General features: G+C 41.0%; 1 protein-coding gene and 1 long non-coding RNA gene across 2 annotated transcripts in view; one reads left to right on the top strand and one right to left on the bottom strand.

Annotated features, from left to right (window-relative positions):
* Positions 1 to 10325, top strand: part of LRATD2 (LRAT domain containing 2) — a 23033-nt gene extending 12708 nt beyond the window's left edge. Inside the window, exon 3 of the mRNA XM_061995971.1 lies at positions 6195 to 10325. Coding sequence (XP_061851955.1) covers positions 6195 to 6202 — 8 coding nt within the window. The 3' untranslated portion in view covers positions 6203 to 10325. The remainder of the gene's footprint in view (positions 1 to 6194) is intronic.
* Positions 4587 to 22040, bottom strand: LOC133625391 (uncharacterized). The gene is made up of 3 exons (XR_009818695.1): positions 21985 to 22040; positions 18278 to 18377; positions 4587 to 4673 (listed from the first exon to the last, which is right to left on the bottom strand). It is a non-coding gene; the product is annotated as an uncharacterized LOC133625391 (long non-coding RNA).

Here is a 22040-nt window from a genome sequence, read left to right as displayed (position 1 = left end):
ACTTCTCTGTATGTTGTTCTTGGTAGAGTTTTCAGCCCCTTTTCTCCAAACTGCTGCGCCTGTTGGCCACACACTGCTCGCCATATACCAGGCCCAGCAGTTACCTACGCCTTTCCCTAACACCTGCTGAAAGGGTGCTTGACCATCCTGATCAGAAATCAAATGGAAATGAGGAAGTGAAAGTACTCTTCAGTCAGGAAGAGGTGTCAGATCTGGTTAGAAGAATTTGGAGCTTGCTAGAGACTCATATGGAACAGTCAGTGAGACTCACAGAAGTCTGTGCTGGAACCAGAATTTGTCGCTGTTATCAAGTTCATCAGTGGAAATAATCTGGCACTGTTAAGAACCAAGTTAACTGAAGATCATATGAAAGTCTGGTCTTTCTCTTAATTTTAACTTGCTCCTGAGCTTCTTCCATATTGTCTTATTCAGAACAAGCATTCTGGGGCAAACTCTGCTCTTTCTGTACAGTAGTTAGTGCAATGAAGTCTCGAGGTGTTTACATAGTATTAATCAAGTCAATCACCAGAGGGCAGAGGAAGTGAAATGAGAATGTTCTGGACCATGAAATAGATGACTCACATGCCTGGAAAAGGTTTAATTGAGCAAAACAGGTACACAAGTGTACCTGGCTCACCACAGAAATTGAACAGAGAAAGTTGAGTCCCCAGAGGATAGGATCAAGGCACTCTGACAGCACACAGAGAAGTGTGTGCAGTGCTAAAGTAAATTGTGTCTGTGGAAAATAGGTTTCCACATACAACTCATCCAGCTCCCACAGAAGACAGCTGGCAGCACTGTTCTTCACAGTACTTTCACTAGAGCTGTTGGTGATGTCCAATGTGGAAAAGATGCTCTGCTGGCAACCTTAGCACCGTGTACACAGTGAGGAGCATTGCTTGAGACCCAACAGTGTTACTCTATGGAAACACATTTGATGTTGTGTTTTTTCCTCTTCATGTTTTCTGTGCTCTTGTTCCTCAGCACCTCAAGAAAGCAATGCATCTATGAAGAGGAAGAGGGAAATGTATAGTTGTGGGGAAGACTGGTGTGTACACGTAGCCATGGTGTTCTGCGCTGCCCATGTCTCCTGGAGCTGGATTCTTCAACCCTCACTGCAAAAGGAAGAAATGAGATACCCACACCCAGACTTGCAGATAAGTAGGTAGCTCAAGTGTTGGCCTGGGAAGTGGTTTCAAATATCCTCTCTGCCTAAAGCAGAGCGTGGTCTTAAACACAGAGCTTGAGGAAATGCTTTAACCAATGCTTAGGGGACCAGAGCCATTTGTATTCTCTGCATCAGTGAATAATTGACCCATCCTATCAAAGAAGAGCACTACCAGCAGGGAACAAGAAACCTATGTCTTCAAGTAACTGGCAGTCTTGCAGTTACATTGTTTTCTGGAGGAATAGGATGCTAAAACTTCAGCTCTTCAGGATTTTCAATGACAGTGACGGGCCTTATCTTTTCCATGTGATGTGCATAGCAACAGAGCTCTAAGAAAGCCAAGAAGACTAAGTCCCATGGTAGATTGTTAAATGGTGAGGCTCAAAGGATTTCTGTAGTATCTGCTTGAGCTACATTTTCAAGAGACAGAAGTGCCCACAGCTCCTGGGCATGCAAGATGTGTGGTCTTGGGCCGGACCTTCTAGGCTTAGGAAGACTAAGGCTTAGCCACCTTATATGTCAGTAGGCCAGACCTTTTTTGGTTTTTCTGTTATTATTACAAACTACAGATATGGTTAAAAGACATACCAGCTGTTAAAAAGTATTTTCTGATTTTCCTTAAGGATGAAATAGTTTCTTCTTCCATGCACAGCTCTACGTTTGTCCACCTTCAATAAGCCCTACTACAGGTGTATGTATTTACAGCCCTTGTATGCCCAGATGCATCTCAGATCCTCAAGTCTAATGAGTTCCCATCACACGAATTAATTATACTACAAAGCACAGGAAAGAAAGCCATTAAGTCTTAAATTAAGTTATTAAATTAAAATATTACTGCAGAAATTCAATAGCACCTTGTAGCCTGTGGGAAGTGCAGGGAAAAAACACCATTTGCAGGTGAGGAGCACCTTATCATATTCATGGGGAGGAGGTGCTGAGCCCTGCAGAGAAGCTGCAGTTATAATGAGTCTTTTATCCAGGAAAATGCAGTTATCCCAATACATTTGTGATGGAAGCTGAGGTACTAAATAAGATGCTAGCAGGATATAAATAATGAGGTGGCACACGGCTGTGTGTTGGAACCAAGCCACTGGAGCAAGATAATGGCAAAGGCAAAAGCTTAACTTTCATTTGGGTAGTTCCTGTGGGAAAGGGGATGAGAGGATAATGTCGCATGGAAAGCTGATTCCTCAACCTGTAGTGTGTAACATGACTCCGAAGCCCTGCTTGTCTTTATTCAGAGCCAGAACATGCAGAGTTGAATTACTGCAGAGGTCTTTAACCCTAGGTGCAAGGCTAGTTTCCATCTGAATGTGCCCCCAAAGTCTAACCGTACAAAGGCCATTTCTGGCTTTACATAACTAAACCCATGCTGAGAAAGGGAAGAAGCTGCTGAATGCATTGGGCCTAGATTCATCAAAGAGTTTAATCAACATCCCACTGAAAAGGGATTTGAACTTGTGCATGACTGCTCTGATAGTCTGAGGCTATCAGAGTATACATTATTTGATATTTTATGGTGGTTTCCTGTTGCCAGGAAAGGCATTACTCATATTTCTAATTAAACATTTTAATACAACACAGCTTGTAAGCATCTCATGGTACAGCCTAGTAAAGACACAAGATAGAGTTTTAAAAAGGAACAGTGATTTTATTTAACCACTAACACCAAAACTCTTCAACATAATTCTGCTCTGCCCATCCCCTCTGATGAAAAAATCTATGCAAGAATTCCTAACAGGAACATCAGTCAGTTTAGACATCATTGTACATCACTGTGTTTTGTTACAGGTTTGCTTAAATATCTTTCACTGAGATAAAGGAGTTGCAAACAAAAAGGGCACTGTTGTGAATTTTCCTTGTTTTGCAACTCTATATGGCCAGATTTACAGATTGCTGAAATGCTTTATTGCTTTGATTAAAGGACAAAGAATCAAGTAAACTTCTCTGATGATTTCAGGGGGGGAAAACGGTGATTAATAATCATGTTTCCTTTTAAAACACATTATCTTATTAACTGGCCTGAAAGTTAAAGCCCAGTTAAATCAAAAGAAGAATTTCCATTGACAGTTAATTGGGGATGTATTGTGGAGAACTGCAGCTAAGAAATGACTGACTTTTTTGAAATCAGATGGCAGCTAATGCCTTGTAAAAACTCTGAGCAATATTGCAATGCCTTATAACAAGTTGGGTACATCAGAGCAGTCTTGATAACTGTTGTAAATCTCTGAAGAGCCTGTTAATTCCTCCCTGACTGTGGTAAAAAGGGGCACATTTATAGATCTTAGCTCTCCATAGTGAATGTAACACATTTAATGTTGCAGTTGTCCCATGATGTCCCATAATGAGGAAGGAAGAGCTGGGCCTGGGAGGTGGTCCTGGCCACCAAGTAGCCCCAACATCTGAGGGACATCACGGGTTTGATCTTTCTAGGGATCTGCTTAGAAAGGCAAAGTATTCCTCTGGCTCCCACACAAAGTGCTCCCAGACACTGAGGAATTAAAATAAACTCTCAATTCCTCTTTCAGCTACAGCTTTTCCTAGATTTGTAACTAATTGCTCAGACCAGCAGTTTTCCTCAAGGAATCATTATTAGGGTCTCCCTTAGCCTCCATTTTCAGTCACTTCCTCTCCCCAGAGCTGATGGTTTCTGCAGCTTAAAAAGGTCTATCTACAGTCTTTGCTTTAGCTCAGCAGCTTCTGCTTTCTCTCAGGGCAACAGCAGGGTCAACTCACAGCTCAGTAGCTCTGGCAGAGCTATTGGAACAGTAGCACTGTTGCTGGAATAAAAGCATTAAGAAAAAAATGGTTCTTCAAATAATAAAGATATTATCAGAATGTCTCAATCTGTACACCTTTAACAACTTCTACCTGGAAACCAAGAATATTTCTTTGCTTCTCCCTAGGATTCTTTCACCCATAAAAGTCTTGAATCCACAGCACATGGCCTCTCTTTTGAGTCAAGCTGGTCTTACTAGAAAGCTTCTAGTCTCTCCCTGCCACCTCTGAACCACAGCAAATCAATACAGGATATTTCCTCTGGAACTGAGGTTTCTGAAGACTAGGAAACTGCAATTCTTTTAGTGAATGTACTTCCTTGTCTGACCCATTTAACTAGGAATACAATAGGTAGCAGAACCCACAGGAGATACAGAAATTCATAACATTGATGAACAGTCTGTGAGTGCTGCAGATGCCTACAGCATCTGTCCTTTTGCTGTCTGGTACATCTTCAATAGTCCATGACATTGCAACAGTCACAGGTGCTCCCATGATGAATATTTTTAGCCTGATTTCTTAGAGGTGTGAGGCTCTGTGGTGAGTGGAACTGCTGTTTTATGTGTTCACTGATAGGGATTTCAGCTTTGCTTTTGGGAGAAGGCTAGATGAGGAGTCACCACCCAGCATCACTTACCTTGCTCACTGCTGAACTGGGCACTTTCAGCCTCGTAGTCTTGGGCGTTCCTCTGCACAGATCCTTGGGCATCCCTCTATTGTACTCTTTCTGTATGAAATAGAGATGCTTGTTAGCTGCTGTTTCATATTCCTGGAATACATTGTAGTTATGGTGACCATGGAGAACACTTTCAGAGTTATTTTTTTCTCGTGAGAAATTGTCACTGAGATTACAGAATCAGAAAATGGTAGGGGTTGGAAGGGGCCTCTAGAGATCATCTAGTTATAAACACCTCTAGAAGATACTTGCAGAAGTATGCCACAGGGAAACCACAGGTGATGACAATGCAGAGCAGCTGTGTCCTCTGTGTCATGATCTTCAAAGCACAAGTTGTCCATTCTTTTGGACTGCTTTGTTCCAGAGATAGTAAGTGGTTCAAAGAAGTTTTCTGCAAGCTTTCAATGGCCTATTAGATAATCTTTTGTTCTTGTCTTTAAGCTGCTGATATATCTCAATGGATTAAGCTGGTGAACACTACTTTCATCCTCGTAACATGTAACTTTACCTTGCACTAAAAATTAAGTTTTTTCTAATACAAATCAAGAAGCTAACTGAATTTAGTCATTTTCTTTGTGAGGTACTTTGTGATCCTAATGTTAGGCAGGCAAGTGATATGCCTGTCTGACAGAGTTCCCTAACCATGAAAATGAATAGGCTTCTCTCAAAATGAATCCAGTCACACAAATGAAGCTCTCTCAAAGCCAGTCTCTTTTTGAGGCTTCAGACACAACACCACGTTTGCTAGACCTCAGCTTCCTACTCAAATAAAACCAATTGCTCAGACACAGTGATCCATTACTCAGGAAAACTTATATGTGATGCTAACATGGTGTCATTTAATAAACTAGGATTACATCTACTCATAAAATCGTAAGCAAACTGCAAAAAGCAAAAACAATAGTACAGGAAATTAGAGCTCAACAACAAGGTTCATAAGTAAAGTTTACTAGGCTGGATTTTTCTCCCTCTCTCATATAATGAGATCAGAGACCTCCACATTCTCTTTGGAATCAGGGATTTGTGCACACAAATGGCCTATGTGTCTTCTAGGTGATCTCTGTTTCCTATTATACTACTCTGCATCCCTCAAGACAACATGGAACAACTTTAGCTTTCTGCTAATTAAGTGTAGAGTTGTCTGAATTCTTTATTAATACAAATTTTAACGTGCTCATTGAATGGAATACATTATGCTTCCACTTGCTTCTGAGCTTACCACACAGATTTTGTTATATTTGTGCTGTAATCTCTTCCACTCCTCTACAGATGAGAAGGAAGGGCCCAGCCTATTGCTTATACAGAACATTAGTTTGTCAAGCATTTTGTGCATCCCCTGGGATTAGTGGAGCTATGAAATTGTATCATTATCATTGCCTGCTGCATTACCAAACCACCAGGCAGGGCCTGGGAGAATGTGCATGCATGTTTGTGCAATGACATTTTTAAGCCACTATTCTCCCTTTCATTTCTTTACTTCCTGCATACTAATCCATCCCCAAAGTATTCCAGGCTGGTGCCTAGAACAAGAATTTCCTTCTGTTTTAAACAAGATTTTTTTTTCTTTTTCAGGTATTTGAGCTATTTGACTCAAGCCCATCATTTACAGATAGGAGAACTGTTGCTTTTTGCTTAGACACATTTACAACTTCTGAAGAGAGATACAGACTTGCAGACTGCTGTGAAGTGATTTGGGTTTCAACCTTTGTCTCCACAGCATGCCTTTGAAAAACAGGCCCCTTGTAGGCACAGAATTCAGCTCTGCAAACACGGAAACCTGCCCACAAAGATAAGTGCAACAGCAGCAGTTGAGTCATGGCTTTACGGTATCAAGGTCTTATTTTAAAAATGTGTATAGGCCTGGAAATGCTTAATTTTAGGCAAACTTAATTTTTCAACTTTGTTACAGCAAAACAAATTTCAGAGATAAGCAAACACCACTGTGACAGGAAATTTGCAAGCCTATCAGAGAGGGAATTTTGCTTGAAAGAGCACCCTTGGACAACTGCAGAACTGACTGCTCTTTTGTAAGCCTACACCTTAAAAAATGCTCCTAAATCAAAAGTCTGTAATTGAATAATTAAGTGATAAAGCCTTGCCTCTGTGTTTGCTGTTGTTCCAGCTCCTTCTCACCAGGGTATTGTGCTCCTTGCTGGTTGCTTGGGCTGCACAGATAGCTGGCACCCAGGGAAAGTTGTTGACACGCGTAGTTGCTGACAGGGTGCGACTCTGCTTTTGGACGCAATCCTAAGCAAACAACGGTGTCAAACTTTTCAGTAGGGCAAGAGAAGTCACCATGACACAGTTACTCATGCTGGGCTAGACTAGGAAAGATTAACTCTTCCAAGGCCAGGCATTTTCTTCTTCCTTGTTGTCCAAATCTGAGCAGAAGGTTCGTTCACCTGCTCTTCACTCTCTCATTCCTCTTCCATTAACTTGGTAACCAGAAAAGCAAACACTTCAGTGTGTTGGCATGATGTTGTTGTGGAGGATGGGAGAGGTTTCAAATCCCTCATGTACTTTTGCAGAAGTATGAAGGTTGAAGCAATGTGAACGTTTAAAGAGCAAGGAAGCAGAGTGAGGAAGCATGGTCCCAGCAGCCTGGCAGCTCTGCTGGTGTCCTGTATATTTCATACAGGCTAATGTAGTGACAGGCTGGAATGTTGCTTTGAAATAGGAAAATGATTGATTACATTGTATTATGACGTGTAATTATAGAGAGAATTTCATAAATTTCAACAGAATTCATGGGTCATAATGTTAAACTGTAATATTATGTGGGTCTGAAAACCAAGAACTGTAATGCCATTAAGTGGCATGTAATGTTAGCACAGGAAAAAGAGCTCTTGAATGAAAGTGAGTTTTCATACTTTCACAGAAACATGTTTTGAATTTGTAGATGGTTTTGCCTGTTCTTTTTCTTCAAGGAGGGAAATGACAGTGATTTCCCTGCCACTCTTAGGACCTTTATGATCGGATACTGCAGTTACAGTTTTGTGATTTAATAAAGAAGCCCACCCACAAACGTGTTGAAATTGTAGATTTTAAAGCATTATGTTAGCAAAGATGTTTTGCAAATTTGAGGAAAGGGTGATGAAACTGAGTTGCAAGAATTTAATTTGCCATTCATTGGTCTTTATCCTGTTTTGTCTGCAAATAAGCCATCCTACTGAGGTGCATGGAAAGAAATGGAGATAGAAAATACGAGTCATTATCTGTGTAAAAGCAAAATGAATGAAGTTTGTGACCTGGACATTGATCTCAAGCAGCCATTTTTGCCTTAGATAAATTTTCAAAAGTCTGCTGTCCTTTCAGACTTTGTGATAGCTAGTACAAACTGTTTATTAAACAAGCAGCATTTTCCAAATAATGCTGAGTGGAATTTCCACTCATGCACTGAAATATCCTTCAGTATCTCTAATGAGGAAACAAAAATGGCAGTATAGCCAAACACAGGTGTTATGTTCTAATAGAGGGCAAATAGGAGCTACAGCTACAAGTAAAGGGCACTTGGAAGACACTGTTATTTATTGACAGCAGCACTCACAATTTCACCTCTTTGTGTCAGAGATTCTACAGTGGTGTGAACTAAATCCAGGGCAATCTTGAGATATTCTTCCTTCCAGGTCCTTGCAGAAGGAGCATGAAGGGATGTGGGATGAGGAGAATCAGAACTGTGCACAGGAAGTGTCAGGCCAGTGGCTGCAGGAAATACCACCCGGAATAATGTGAGCAACGTTGTGATATTCATGCATTGACATCATTTATGTGTCGAAGTGAGATCAAGAAGCAATTCCAGTACTCATACGTGGGAGGAATTGGACTATCTCAGTTGAGCATTAACAGTTATAAAATTCAGCACAATTTAGCTGGCTAAAATTCAGCAGAACTGAAGTGCCCATCAATAGTTTTTTTCAGAAACGTACTGGATTCTGAATAACAAGCTGAGTGCTATGAATAAAGGAGCAGAGAAGTAAGTGCTGTCTTCAGCCTCTTGTTCTTTAAGTCACGTGACTGTAGGTTGCCCTGCTTCAGGGACCAGGCAAAGGGGACAACTAAAATGCCTTATTTTCATGTGCCAATTAGTCACTACATGCAGTTATGCTTTTCCTGTTCTTTTAAGGAGGAGTGCTACGCCAATAGCTTTATCAACAGGTAGACAATGCTATTGGTTTAGGTAATGTTATATCAATACAGTCTTCCTATATTAAATAACAACACTCATTGGCAGAACTGGGAAAATGTTCCTCTGAGACAACAGCAGTTGTCTCAGATGTAGGCTTTAAATTAAGAGCTGAAAGTGTTAACCATCAATGACGTAGAAAGAGCATTTAGAAGGCACCCTGTTGTGTGCCCAGGGTCATTGTGCCTGTTGTGGAAAGACAAGTTATTTTCTTCCACATATAGGATTTACCAAAGTGTGCAAAAACTAGCCTGGACTGGCTGGAGTTGAAAGGAGGTTTGGGTGGTGTGAATTTGCTTGTTTGACTCAGACTTGCAGCACTGAGCCACAGTCACGAGAATTATTTTAGTGAAGAAGTTATGAAGTGTTTTGCACAGACTTCAGACTAGCATCTCCCCCAGGTTAAGTCCAGGGATATCTTAAGTTTTAAAGGCAGAATTGAACTGGAATAGCTTGAATTGTGACCAACAAAGATAGCATAAAATATATTGATTTTACAAAGAAAAAAGTTCTCTGATATTTTATTTATTCATTCCTTTCTGCAAACAAAAGGAGTTGTTGACTTCAGAAGTGCCTGTACTCTCTCACAGCAGCACTGGGTACGGGTCTGAGAATGTAAAAGTGAAAGTGATTGGACAATGATTGGTAATAAAGGTGAAAATACATAGTTTGTTTTCGTTGCCTACTGTGAAAGAAAGAACAAAGCAAAAAATTGGGATTAAAAGCCAAGTTAATGAAATTCCAAATACCTTTCAGTGTAATAAGTTACAACGGTATTAGTAGCACAAGCTAGGCAATTTATTCCTAAACCCAGCATTTTTTTCAGTCTCCCTAGGTTTCCTCTGTACTTAGTAAGGAGAGATGAGCATACACAAAGGGCATTTTAGATCTTAGGAGAACTGAATTATTTCCTCAAATGTGCTGAATCCCTTTCTTTCTCTCTAAATATATATGTGTACACAGACACACAGAAACACACACACACAAGGAAAGATTTCTGTCTATACATGCATATGTCTCTATATGTTACACACATCTTTATGTGTGTACACAGGCATGTGTGTACACAAGCATGTGTACGTGTGCTAACGGTCCCTAGCAAACTGCATTCTGAACCCAGGGCCATTGCCCACACTTACATGGGATTAATCCAAGTGTGGAATTTGGACAGAGAAAATGATGATCCTCCTCTTTCACTGTTTTTACAGCTATGTTGCATAAAGGAGTTTCTTCTGACTTACACTGGTTTACTTCACACCAAAGTAAAGGCTTTGAGAACAAAGGATGTTGGAATAATTCTATGGCTTTTACTAGAAGCTGGTAGCTAACGAGTTAATAACACAGTTCAGCAAACTAAATATCATATCTGGGAGATCTGTAGTCACATCTTCAGATTGTGTAATTTAGCAGCTCCCAAGACCTTGTCCTTCCAGAGAGCAGCTGAGGGATGGCCAGAGCCTGCTTTGATCAGTGTTCAAATCTGCCTGCATACCCCTGTGGGACCACTTGTCATGGGTCTTTCTTCTGCGATGCCTTGAGACCAAGAGACATCTCTTCCTCTAGGCTGGGCTCTGCCCTGGCACCTTGGTCTTCTCCATCCCAGAGGTGGGTGCATTTCAGCTCTGCCCCGAGCATACTGGGGAAAGAAAACTCTGCTGTTACCAATATAAAATGTATGAGCATTATTGATCCACCTGCACCTCGCTCTGTGCGCAGGGATAAAGGCTTGGCCTCTCACATGCAGGAGAACAACATTTTGCCTCTTGTTTGGAGGTCACTGAAAGAGTTGTAACAGACAATGTCCCACTGAATGCTAGGCACAGAGGCTGGAGCTACTCCATCTCAATCAGATAGATACAGAACATTTTACCTTGTGGTAACATTATGGGTGTCATGGTGTGACTGTTACTACTCGGAGGTTCCATGGTCTTTACCAAATATAACCAGAGATAAACAAGTAAACTCTATATCTGCAGTTCCTCCCCACGTAACATATACCATGAACATCAACAGTTCTGGGCTTATCTTACTGCAAATACTTTGCCAATTAGCTAATGCAGCTCGCATTTTAAGGGTATTCAGGGTGATGGCTGAGATTCTTGAGCAAAAAGCTCTGTAGCTGCACAACCTTCTGTCCAAATAAGAGTGGCTAATATTACATTAGAATGATTCCTGCCTTCCCCCTCACGTTCTAAGTAAAAATCCAAAGCAGGCTGGCTAAGAGAGAGCACCAAATTTCAGGTGGCACATGCACCCTTGAAGTGTCAGCTCCACTTCCTGGGCACAGTCTCTAGCTTTCTTGTAGCGTTGAGTGGTTTTTAAGCAGCTCTGACTATATTTGCTGTCACTAAGTGACTGTAACAGAGAGCCAGAATACAAGAAAGCCACAGTAGCACTGGCCAAAATCAACCTCCTCATCTTTTCATATGAATGTTGACTGCTAGGTCTTGGAGATTATGTCCAGTCCTCCATTCGGAGAGTCTCCTGAAGAGCGAAGAGTAAATATCAAAGCATGGGTAGAAAGTATTTCCACTAATTGTAGCTGCAGTTCTCCTCATCCTTTTAATACACTCCAACAGGCAGAGGCAGCTCTCGGTTATTAAGTGTGTATTTGCTTTGTTTTACTGCAAGGTAAGCCTGTATCTGCTATGGAAACCTACAGATACCACAACAATTACTGTGTATACTTAGATTTACATGCTATTATCTGTGCCTGCATATTTGAAGAGCCATTGCTACTATTACCACTGAATGGTGCTGGTTACTTCCAGTGACCATAAACAAAATCAGTATCAGGAAAAAACAGACACTACATATTTTTCCTGCTTGTATGCTGGCCATCATGTCATTCTCCTCAATAGGAGCTTTCAACTCAGATTGTCTTATCGTGCAAAAGCTTTGATGCTTGCAAAAAAAAAAGTACAGTTGCTCGATAAGGATGCTGTTCAGGTGTAAAGGTGACCCCTAGCTACACAATAAACAGCCAGGTCACAGACTGGAGTAGATTCTTTTCTCCAACTCCTCTGAAATTAGGAGGAGCTGATAAAGCAGCCAAATCAGACTGTGTAAATGGTAAAAACTCTAAGAAGGTAAAGGTTTACTGAGCATATCTAAGCTGAGATGGCTTGATGAATACAATCATGAGCTGACAGCCTAAGTGGCTTATCTCTATGTCAGTAGTGAGTTACTTCTCTCTCATTGTTAACTCCCTCACTCTATAAAGCTGGTTTCATGCATTTCTGTCAGTCTTTATTAATGTTTCAAACTCATTGCTGGAGTATTTCAGTTTGTCCAGACCTGGTCTACTTTCACTCTATTGACATTAATTTATTCCTGTAACTCATTAGGACTTTTGCAATGCCAAAGAACATTTTTTCTTTGCTTTCTGTAGGTAATTCAGTTTCTCAGAGACATGGAGATGTTTAGTCCAGCACATGAAGGTGATATGACATGCAGTGGTACTCAGTGGCTTTAAGACATCAAATCTAGTAGTGGAGATAGGGAACTGCATGTCTGTTCTGAGATGTCCTAGCAAGGCAGCAGTGAGGGATGGTCATAACAAGCCAAAAGATATAATGAAATCAAAATGTAGACACCCACCAAGCAATGTGAGATGACCTTTCTTGTGCTGCTTCATCTTCCTTCCCCAGCTCCTGTATAACTTGTTATCAGCCCATCTCAAAACCTGCTTTCCCTCCTGATTTAGACTTTAGTTCTTGATTCTTCCACCCACGCCTGTATTAATTTGCCTCCCTCATGTTGAACAGAGAGTAGATCAAGGGCTGTCATTCTGCTCAGATTAATCTCCAAGCAGAAAATGTTAAAAACCCCCAATTTCAGAAACACATAGATTAGTCAGCAGAACCTCTGTCTTGGTAACTGGCAGTCAGAAAACACCTTCATAACTGCACCTGCATATGATAAGCAATGACTCTAACCACAAACAGATCCTCTAAGTCAAGAAACTTCTCAGCCCTGAAGATAAGCTTTGTCTTCTGACAGACTCAAAATGGCTATGCAATTTTCTCAGCAGCATGTTAAACAGTACCAGAGAAGAGGGTTGCTAAGCTATAGCTGTATCTGTAGCAGCCTGTGGAGAATGTGCTTTGCTGGGCGTCTTTAAATTTGGTGCCCCAATCTCACCTCCTCCACCCCCTCACACTGCCTGGGGAAAGATCATGAATATCCTTGCATATGGCAAATGCTAAAGACTCGTAACAGACCAAGTCCCTGTTTGCTTTGTCTGGGGGATGAGAATTCTTCTAGTATTTTTTATAGTATGTTCTACACGGTAGCTGAAGCTCCAGTAAGTACAGTGTACAGTGTTCAGTAGAGCTGGCCAGTGGTTTCAGGCAGGAAGCTGAAGGGCACATTGCATTTAGCATTAAATGCCTTGCAAAAATCCTGGTGAGGTGAAGGATTAAATTGAATGAGGTATCTTGCTACAGATGTTTCTGAAGCATCGAATGACTGCTCAGTGCATGTACATTGCTGGCACAGGAAAGTGCCAGATTTCAACACATGCGCAGTTTTGTAATACATTCAAGCATAGGCATCATCAACCTCTCTCTTTCAAGAGCACATTTGTGTTGAATCCTCACGAGGGATTTATGTGCCGTAGTCTTTAATAATGCACAACCTTGCAGCTTGTGCAGTCTCTAGGAAAAACCATCAACCTGCAGCCAGGAGAGGCAGAGGATTCTTTGGAGACAGTTGTTTTTGCACATCTTTCTGCCTCTGTTGCTCCCAGTTCTGCTGTATGGGAAGCTGATACTCTGATACTGTGTATATACTGCATGGCACACACGTGCATGTATGCACACCATCACTCTAGAGACATATTTGGCTGCACATACACCACGTGCACACAAACACACACACTGACATAATATAATAAATCTTATTTATATGATTTGCTATACATATACACTCATTGCCTGGCAGAATTGAACTTTTTATAGAGCAGAGTCTTGATTGAATTCATTGTTCTGTGCTGTCAATTTTAAAATAAAAGCACTGTTCCACATAATCACCTGGACGCTCGTCATACCTCATCTATCAACTCTCTTTTTCAAGAGTAAGGCACTTGACAACTCAATGACCCTAGATATATAAGATATGTAGGGTTATCTGTAGTTCTTTTATGTATGAGTGTACTTCTATATATAAAGTGACAGATCTCCAGTTGGTATATTGATTAATAAACCAACATTGCTCTATAGATGCCACTGAATCTCTCTTGATTTACATCTGTAGAGCATCTGATCTGTGGTATACTATGATGTACACAAGCCACAATAGCATGATGCAGCATTAATTAATATTTTAGGTATAACTATACAAATAGACAGAATGGCAAAACAGGTTAACAAAAGCTGGGCATTAAAAAAGATTAGCGTAACTATAGCATACTATAAACTGCATATGAGCAGCAATGCCTTGCTTTTTTCATTTTTACTGGTAATTCCATCATTAAATCTGTGAAACTGAATGACTTACCGTGAGCCTAAGCAGAAGTTCAGAGTGAAAAGAAAACAGCAGATATTTCACATTCCCCAAACTAGATCCACTGTTTAAAAGAAACCCTCACATTGCAAATCCAGCACTCACTTTCACCAGAGATAGATGAATACTCTCTTTCTTACTGGTACAGATAGAGATAAAATATTATCTATTTTGCATTCAGTCCCAGTAATTTGAGGAATGACATTCTGTTAGGAACAGAAGATAACACTTCATGAACAGATTGATTAGAAAAAAAGAAAGACAGTGAAACATATTAGCTGTCTGAAAGCACACAGAAGTTCAGAAGGTTAAAAGGGTTGAGCCACTATTTTCTCTCAAGATTGTAGATAAACAGAAAGCAATTTCCCTCACTATCTGTGGCAGTAAAAGTTAACGCCCTATGAAGTGCCTTGTTGCAATCTCAGAAACCAGGAACCATATGTCTACAAGACCTGTAAGAGACCTCAGAAGAGAAATGCATTCCCAAACCTAGGCAGCATTGTAGTCATCTCCAAGTTTCACAATAGAATAAGGAAGTTAAAGCAAAGATTAATACCACAACTAAAAAGCAATATGAACATTTATTTAGAAATGTCTTGGAGACCATGCTTCAGTGCAGCTGAATAGTATTGGTGGTGAAAAACTTCAAAGCCTTTGTGTGACAAAGGAAAACAGAACTTGACAAAAACGGGTTGGATTAGCAATGACAGTAGTAGCAGCCAGAATTCAGTGACACAAACTGACTCAATTCACAAAGTAAAAACATAAAACCAGCTCTGAAGATCATAAGTCCTGACCTAGGGTCTCCTGTTTCTAGTGCAAGGGTTCATTTGATATGAACTTGTAGATGTGAATTATCTACAAACATCAATGTTGAGGGCAGGGTCATAGCTGTAGAGGCTGACTAGCATCTACGGTGAGAGTGCCATCCACTCTCAGACAACACAGGGAAAGGAAAAAAATCTTTTCTTTTTTTTTGTGGGGAGGAGGAAAGGCAGAAGGGTCAGTGTACCCTTTATTGTATATAAAAACAACCACAACCAGCAAGGCAGTGGTAGAACAAATTACTTCTAAAGGAGGCTCTAAAGGAGCTGCAGGTTCTCTCACCAGTAAACGTTTATATCAGCAGCAGCAAGCTGAAACAGGCACCCATAGAGACAGGCTTATTCCTATCCAGGTGGAAGCTATCCACACAAATGTGTTATTCTTCATGCAATCACAACAGAAGAAACAAAATCATACTGTATCTGTCAATGGTGACCTAAAGAATTCAAAGTCAAACTCAGTGAAAAAGGTAGAAACCGATTTGCAAACCTTTTCTACGCACCAAGCCTGGAGAGTTCATGAGCAGAGCAATTGAAGATCATCCACCTCAGCGAGAATTACAGAGATACAAGTCAGAAACTTGTGATAGACACAGGTTGCCTGGAAATGGAAGATAAATGCCAAGAATTCTGAAAATGTAGTTTGGTGATTGTTCTGACTGGGGTGAGGGAGCCTACTGGTGCAAATGCTAGGTGAGGTTCATACCACTGAGGTATCACAAGAACCTGAATTTTTCCAGTGAAACAGGGAAGACTCATTATTATCTTACTTGGCTTGAGATTATCCTCATCACAGACAGGTACAATCCAGGCAGAGTCCCATGTACTTTTCGTCTCTGGAGATATCTCCCTCAGGCACCTCACAAGGGGGAAAAGTCACAAGTACCAGTTTGTGCTGCCTGCCACAGTCCCACCACAGCAAAGTTGCTTCTGTTATCACCACTGGTTGGTCAACATCTGAAGGAATTTTTCCCTCTGATATGGATGCACAAAGTGAGTTTAAACCATTCCCTACAAAATTTGAGTGAGCTATATGTAGGTGAGAGCAGGAAATTATGTAAATAATTCCATTAAATGAATTCTTAGGAGATTTACATGGAGCACCAATCTCATAGGAAAACTTTAGTTCACTATTTTATAGTAACCAGCTGTCAATGATACCCGGGAAAAGAAAACAAAAAAACCATCAAACAAGTAATCCAAACTCATCAAGCCAAGGCAGCAGGGCTATCTGTAGAGCTCAGGCATAACAGACAGATATGAGAAAAATGTGCTGTCATGTTTGAAATGGGGAGAAAAGCTGAAAGTTTCAATAACCTCCACAACCCATGCAAGCTCAGCCAGATCCTTGCTACCAGAGACCAACCAAGGTACTTGACACAAGCAATCCATGAGCATAAAGACTTCTTGAGCAACATGGCCCATTGACATTTCCTAGTATCTTCTTAGAGCTGAAAACAATTATTGAAACACCCTGGCAGCAAAGCTACTTCATGAGCTTTGTCAATTCCAAAGGACAGATTGGTTCTTTAACTATGACAGGAGTTAGTACAGCCCAAACACTGATATGAAAGAAAGTAAGATTTGTTTCTATTTATTCACTCTGGTGACAAGGGGTAATATTATGGGAGCAAAACCCCATCTATCTTTTTTAAAATGGATTTTAAAGATTCAAGGCTTAGTGGTACAGAAGCTACATGTAAAAAAGCTGACCTCACATCTTTCAGATCATGTCTCCAAATAAAACAGGCTAGAGACCATTCTCATCCTGGTGAGTAAGTGGTATTACAGAGTTTATAGCCATACAGATAATTCCCCCACTCCAAGCCCCTGGCCCCAGCACAAGATGTTCAAGCCCACAACAGCTGCTCTATGTTGGACACAAACCATGCCAGAGCAATCTGTGGGCAACCACTAATTGGTGTGGGCTAAAGCCATGCTAAGGAACATGCTAATCATTGCACAGTACGGGTATCTGCAGGACAGAGCACAGCCCTGTGCCACAATGCTGTTTTGTTAACGAGCGTTGAGGCAGCTTTAGAGCCTCTGCAAGCTGTGATCACATTACAGGGAAATCAGGTTGGAATTCATTCACAACATGATATTTGAGACCTTTGCATGAAGACCATAGGCCAGTGCCAGAAGACTAGAGGAAGCACAGAATGTCTTCAGAGACCCACCCCACAGGTGTGAGGAGATGATATTTGTTTGTAAGATCATGCTTGGATTCTGTACTGAAACTCAGCAAAGTCATCACCAGGGTTATCAGGGTGATTCAGCTGTCTGGCAGAGGTGCAGCCTTGACCCTTGTTATTTCCTGTTTTTAATTTAATAGAAATTGCTCCCAGAGCAGACAAACACAAACATACCCACACACACCAGCCACGCTTGATGATGCAGCTAAATAGTTCAGCATATTCTGATGTTCATTTCAGGCACTATTTTTATAAACTTCCTGGACAAGGAGACAAACCTTCCTGCAAACATTTAAGTCACATACATTTCTTTGGGTTTATATTTCCAGAAAAAAAAATTAACTTGCTTCATCTAAGCATATGGCCATAAAATGTTCCATAACTATGCACAATGTTTTATAAAAACACTGATAATATCTGGGTGTGGAAGGAACTGCTTAACAGGAAGAAGATGTTTTTTGCATATGATCTGAAAATGGACAGTGTCCTGAATCAAATACAATGATTTATTTATCTCTGTAGGACTGATTTTTGCTTTGGACAAAGTTTTTAAACTTGATTTAAAGTCCTTGATTTAGGGAATCTGCAATAGATGTTGCAAATGGAAGTATCAAAGCTTATTACAACTTCTGCAGCCTCATTTCAACCATGCTGGAGAAGGAAGATGAATCAGTCTGTTCACATTGGATGTTAAATGCTTCTTTTCAGGCAAACAAAAAATGATACTTTTGTATGATTTTTGACATCATAAGTGGACATCCAATTTAGATATGTTGGAAACAAAAGAACAAAAAATGTTGTCATCTGCAACAAGTAAAGCAGAAAACATATTTTAGCTAGCTCAGGTGATAACATCCTGCACAGAAACAGTAGCCTGTTTCCTAAAGTGCTGTTGATGTCAGTTCACTATTGGCAAACAAAATAGTTCCAGCTGCTTATTCACAGTACCTGGTTCACATGTGCCATTCCTTGCATAACTGTCAGCTTCCTTGCTTGAATACGTAGCATTTAATTTCGGTCACCATTTCTTTTACGAAACATTCTGTTCCTGGAAATGGAAAGGACTCTATTTAATGATTAACCATCAAAATAGATTCCTATTTTATAATCTCCTAGGGAAAGGGCAAATCCCTTCAACCAGTATACTTTCAGATCAGCTCATTTCAAGAGAAAGAAATGTAAGTGCCAGGGTCTCTAATACTGCCATAGAAAATGCAAACCAGAACACTTTATAGAGAACCTCAGAAGTGTTAGAAATCCTTCTCCTCTGTGTCTTAGGGTGTACCACTTCATACAGCACAGCAGCTCTTTGCCTCCAGCAATTCTCTTCATAGCTCTTTCAGTACCAGGAAACCTTGCCTGGTGAGATTGGTTTTCTTCCTCTAGGACATTTTGATATAGGAGTGTTGTTTTATGCATCTTTATTTCAATAAATAAAGTTGATTGTTGCTGTGTTTGCTTTTCTGGTTTCAGTATTTTTACTGTGTATAACAGATGGAGCTGCTAGCAACACAGTGAGATAAGGTTGCTTAACGTTTTCCATGATAAGTCTCTGTTTTCAGTTGCTTAGATCTCTTTTTATTCACTTGGGCTAGAGCATTTCATGCTTGCTTCTTGCCTCAGATTGATTTTTCTTTTCCTGTTTTCTCAGTAAAAATTATTCTGTTACTTCTGAGGATCAAAAAAGAAATAAATATATTTCCTAATGTTAATTTCCTTTTTTTAATGTAAGACCTTGGTAGGAAGGTTGTGGTGGAGTGAAATACATTAACTTTGAAACTATGAGCCAGTCTCACAAACAATAAGACTAGTGTGAACAAAGCATGGAGCTTCTTGCAAAGTATCGGCTTTTGAGCTCTGTGTTCTTTAGTATCGGCTTCTGTAAGTTTTAGCTAGTACATACACACACACAAATACACATGGAACAGATATACAGCATTATTTTATAAAGGTGTGCGGCCGTGATCCAAAGATTTCAAGCAAAATGCTACCACCACTGAAATAGCTGGAATATTTTCTTGTTGACTTTGCTGGGAACAGTGTTGTTTCCTTGGTGAAGCTCCCCACAACCTTACATTTTAAGTAAAGTTATGCAGCTCAGGCTGCTCCTACGCAGAAAATACAGCTTTTGCCTTCCCTGCAACGACACCTTCTGAACACATACTCGTGCGGCAGTAGCTTCTGCTCTTTGCTCAGTTGCTTGCAGGCCCAGAAGAACACTTGGATGTCTGAGAATTGCTCACTGCAGGAGCAGCTATTTTCCACACTGTATGGCTGAACACCTTTAGCACTGGCTGGTGAGAAAGCCTCTCTGGGCTGACAGCGCCTTTGTCCTGAACAGTATGCTTTGATGCAGTGCCTGGGATGTTAGCTGTGTATGATATTTATTTCTCCTGGAAATGAAGATCCTCCCCCAGGGAATGGTAGTTTTATTAATGCCTTCAAAAAAAGTAAACTAATCAATTAAGATCTGCCAAGTAATTAATCTAAGAATTGATCCTCACAACTGAAATGAATCAATTAAAAAAAATCAGCCTTACAGTCTATGTGTCTGGCTAATTATATAGACATTTACCATGCATATTTTCAAGCTAAACTTAAACTAGTTGCCATATAGAAACTCCTCCAGTGTAAGAGATTGTACCACAGAGTTCACGTGTTTAATATATGTCGATATATTTTCAAGTATATTTGCATAATGTATGTTGTAGATTCTAATCCTACCCTTAACATCCAAATCATATACAGCAATATGTGCTGGGGGTGGTAGGTGGGGTTTTTTTTAAGTGACCAGCTCCACCACCAGTTTAACTAAATTAGTGAGGTTGCTGGAATGTGTTCCACATGAGGCCCTGCTCTGGAACTGACACTGGAGCAAAGGAAGAATGCAGCTTGATTATTAAATGTAGTGGTTCACTAGGGACATGGTAACTTCCAGATAGAAACTGAGGTGTTGATCGTAGCCTATAAAATCTTGGATGATTTCGGCTTGGTCAGAAAGCATAGCATTATTCTGTAAGAAGGATATTGGCCTCCAAGCAGGCTACCATGCTTCTAAGCTCTCATGTTCCAAGAACTGCTGTAAAATAAAATTAGCACATTAATTTTTCAATTCTTTATGGATGAAGTTCTTTAGAGTTTGAGGTTTGACTTTCCAGCACTGAGCCGGCCCTCGATAGCAAAGTCATGGCACAATATCATAGAATCATAGAACCATGGAATAGAATCATAGAATACATCAGTTCGGAAAAGAACCCTAAGATCACTGAGTCCAAACACTAAACCAGCACTGCTAGGTCCACTACTAAATCTAGTTCCTCAGCACCATGTCTAAATATCCTTTAAATACCTTCAGGGCTGGTGATTCAACCACTTCTCTGGGCAGCCAGTTTCAGTGAAGACATTTTCCCTAATATCATAGAATCATATAATCATTTGAGCTGTAAGAGACCTTCAGTCCAGCCTTATTCCCAGCCCTGTCAATCACTAGACCATTTCCCTAAGTGCAACATTCACTCGTCTCTTAAATACCGCTGGGGTGACTTCAGCACCTCCCTGGGCAGCCTATTCCAATGCTTGAGAACCCTTTCAGGAAAAAAATTCCTTCTCAGATCCAGCCTGAACCTCCCTGGCACAACCTGAGGCCATTTCCTATTGTTCTGTTGCTCGTTACTAGGGAGAACAGACTGACCCCCACCTCGCTACAGCTTCCTTTCAGGTAGTTGTAGAGAGCAATAAAGATTGCCCTGAACTTTCTTTTCTTCAAGCTAAACAGCTCCAGATCCCTCAGCTATTCCTCATATGAGATGTGCTCCAAATCCTTTCCTAGCTTGGTAGCCGACCTCTCCAGCACCTCAATGTCCTTTTTGTAGAGAGGAGCCCAAAACTGGACACAGTATTTGAGGTGTGATCTCACCAAAGCCGAGTCCAGGGGAATGATCACCTCCCTGCTCCTGCTGACAACACTGTTCCTGATACAGGCCAGGATGCCCTTGGCCTTCCTGTCCACCTGGGCACACTGCTGGCTCATGTTCAGCTGCTGTCAGCCAACACTCGCAGGTCCCTCTCTGCCTGGCAGCTTTCCAGCCACTCCTCCCGAAGCCAGTAGCACTGCTGGGGGTCGTTGTGGCCCAAGTGCAGGACCCGGCACTTGGTCTTACTGAAACTCATGGCATTGGCCTTGGCCCAGGCATCCAGCCTATCTAGATCTCTCTGTAAAGCTTCCCTGTCCTCAAGCAGATCAACACTTTCACCCAGCTTGGTGTCATCTGCAAACTTACTCAGGGTGCACTCTAACCTCTCATCCAGATCATTAACAAAGATCTTAAACAGGAGTGACCCCAGCACTGAGCCCTGGGGACACCACTTGTGACAGGCTGCCAGCTGGATTTAACTCCATTGACAAGGACTCCCTCGAGTCTATTATCTAACCAGTTTTTCACCCAGGAAAGTATATGCCCATCCAAGCCAAGAGCAGACAATTTCCCTAAGAGAACGCTGTGAGAAACAGTGTCAAATGCCTTACTAAAGTCAGGGTGGACAACATCCACAGCCTTTCCTTCATCCAACAAGCGTGTCACCCTGTCATAGAAGGAGATCAGGTTTGTTAAGCAGGACCTGCCCTTCATAAACCCATGCTGACTGGGATTGATTACCTGCTTGTCTGCATAGATGATCTGCTCCATCAGCTTCCCAGGCACTGAAGTCAAAC

Source organism: Colius striatus, chromosome 4 (assembly GCF_028858725.1).
Source record: "Colius striatus isolate bColStr4 chromosome 4, bColStr4.1.hap1, whole genome shotgun sequence".
In the NCBI taxonomy this organism is placed as follows: domain Eukaryota; kingdom Metazoa; phylum Chordata; class Aves; order Coliiformes; family Coliidae; genus Colius; species Colius striatus.
Note: the sequence above shows the minus strand (reverse complement) of the source record. Positions and strands in the feature narration are given on the sequence as shown.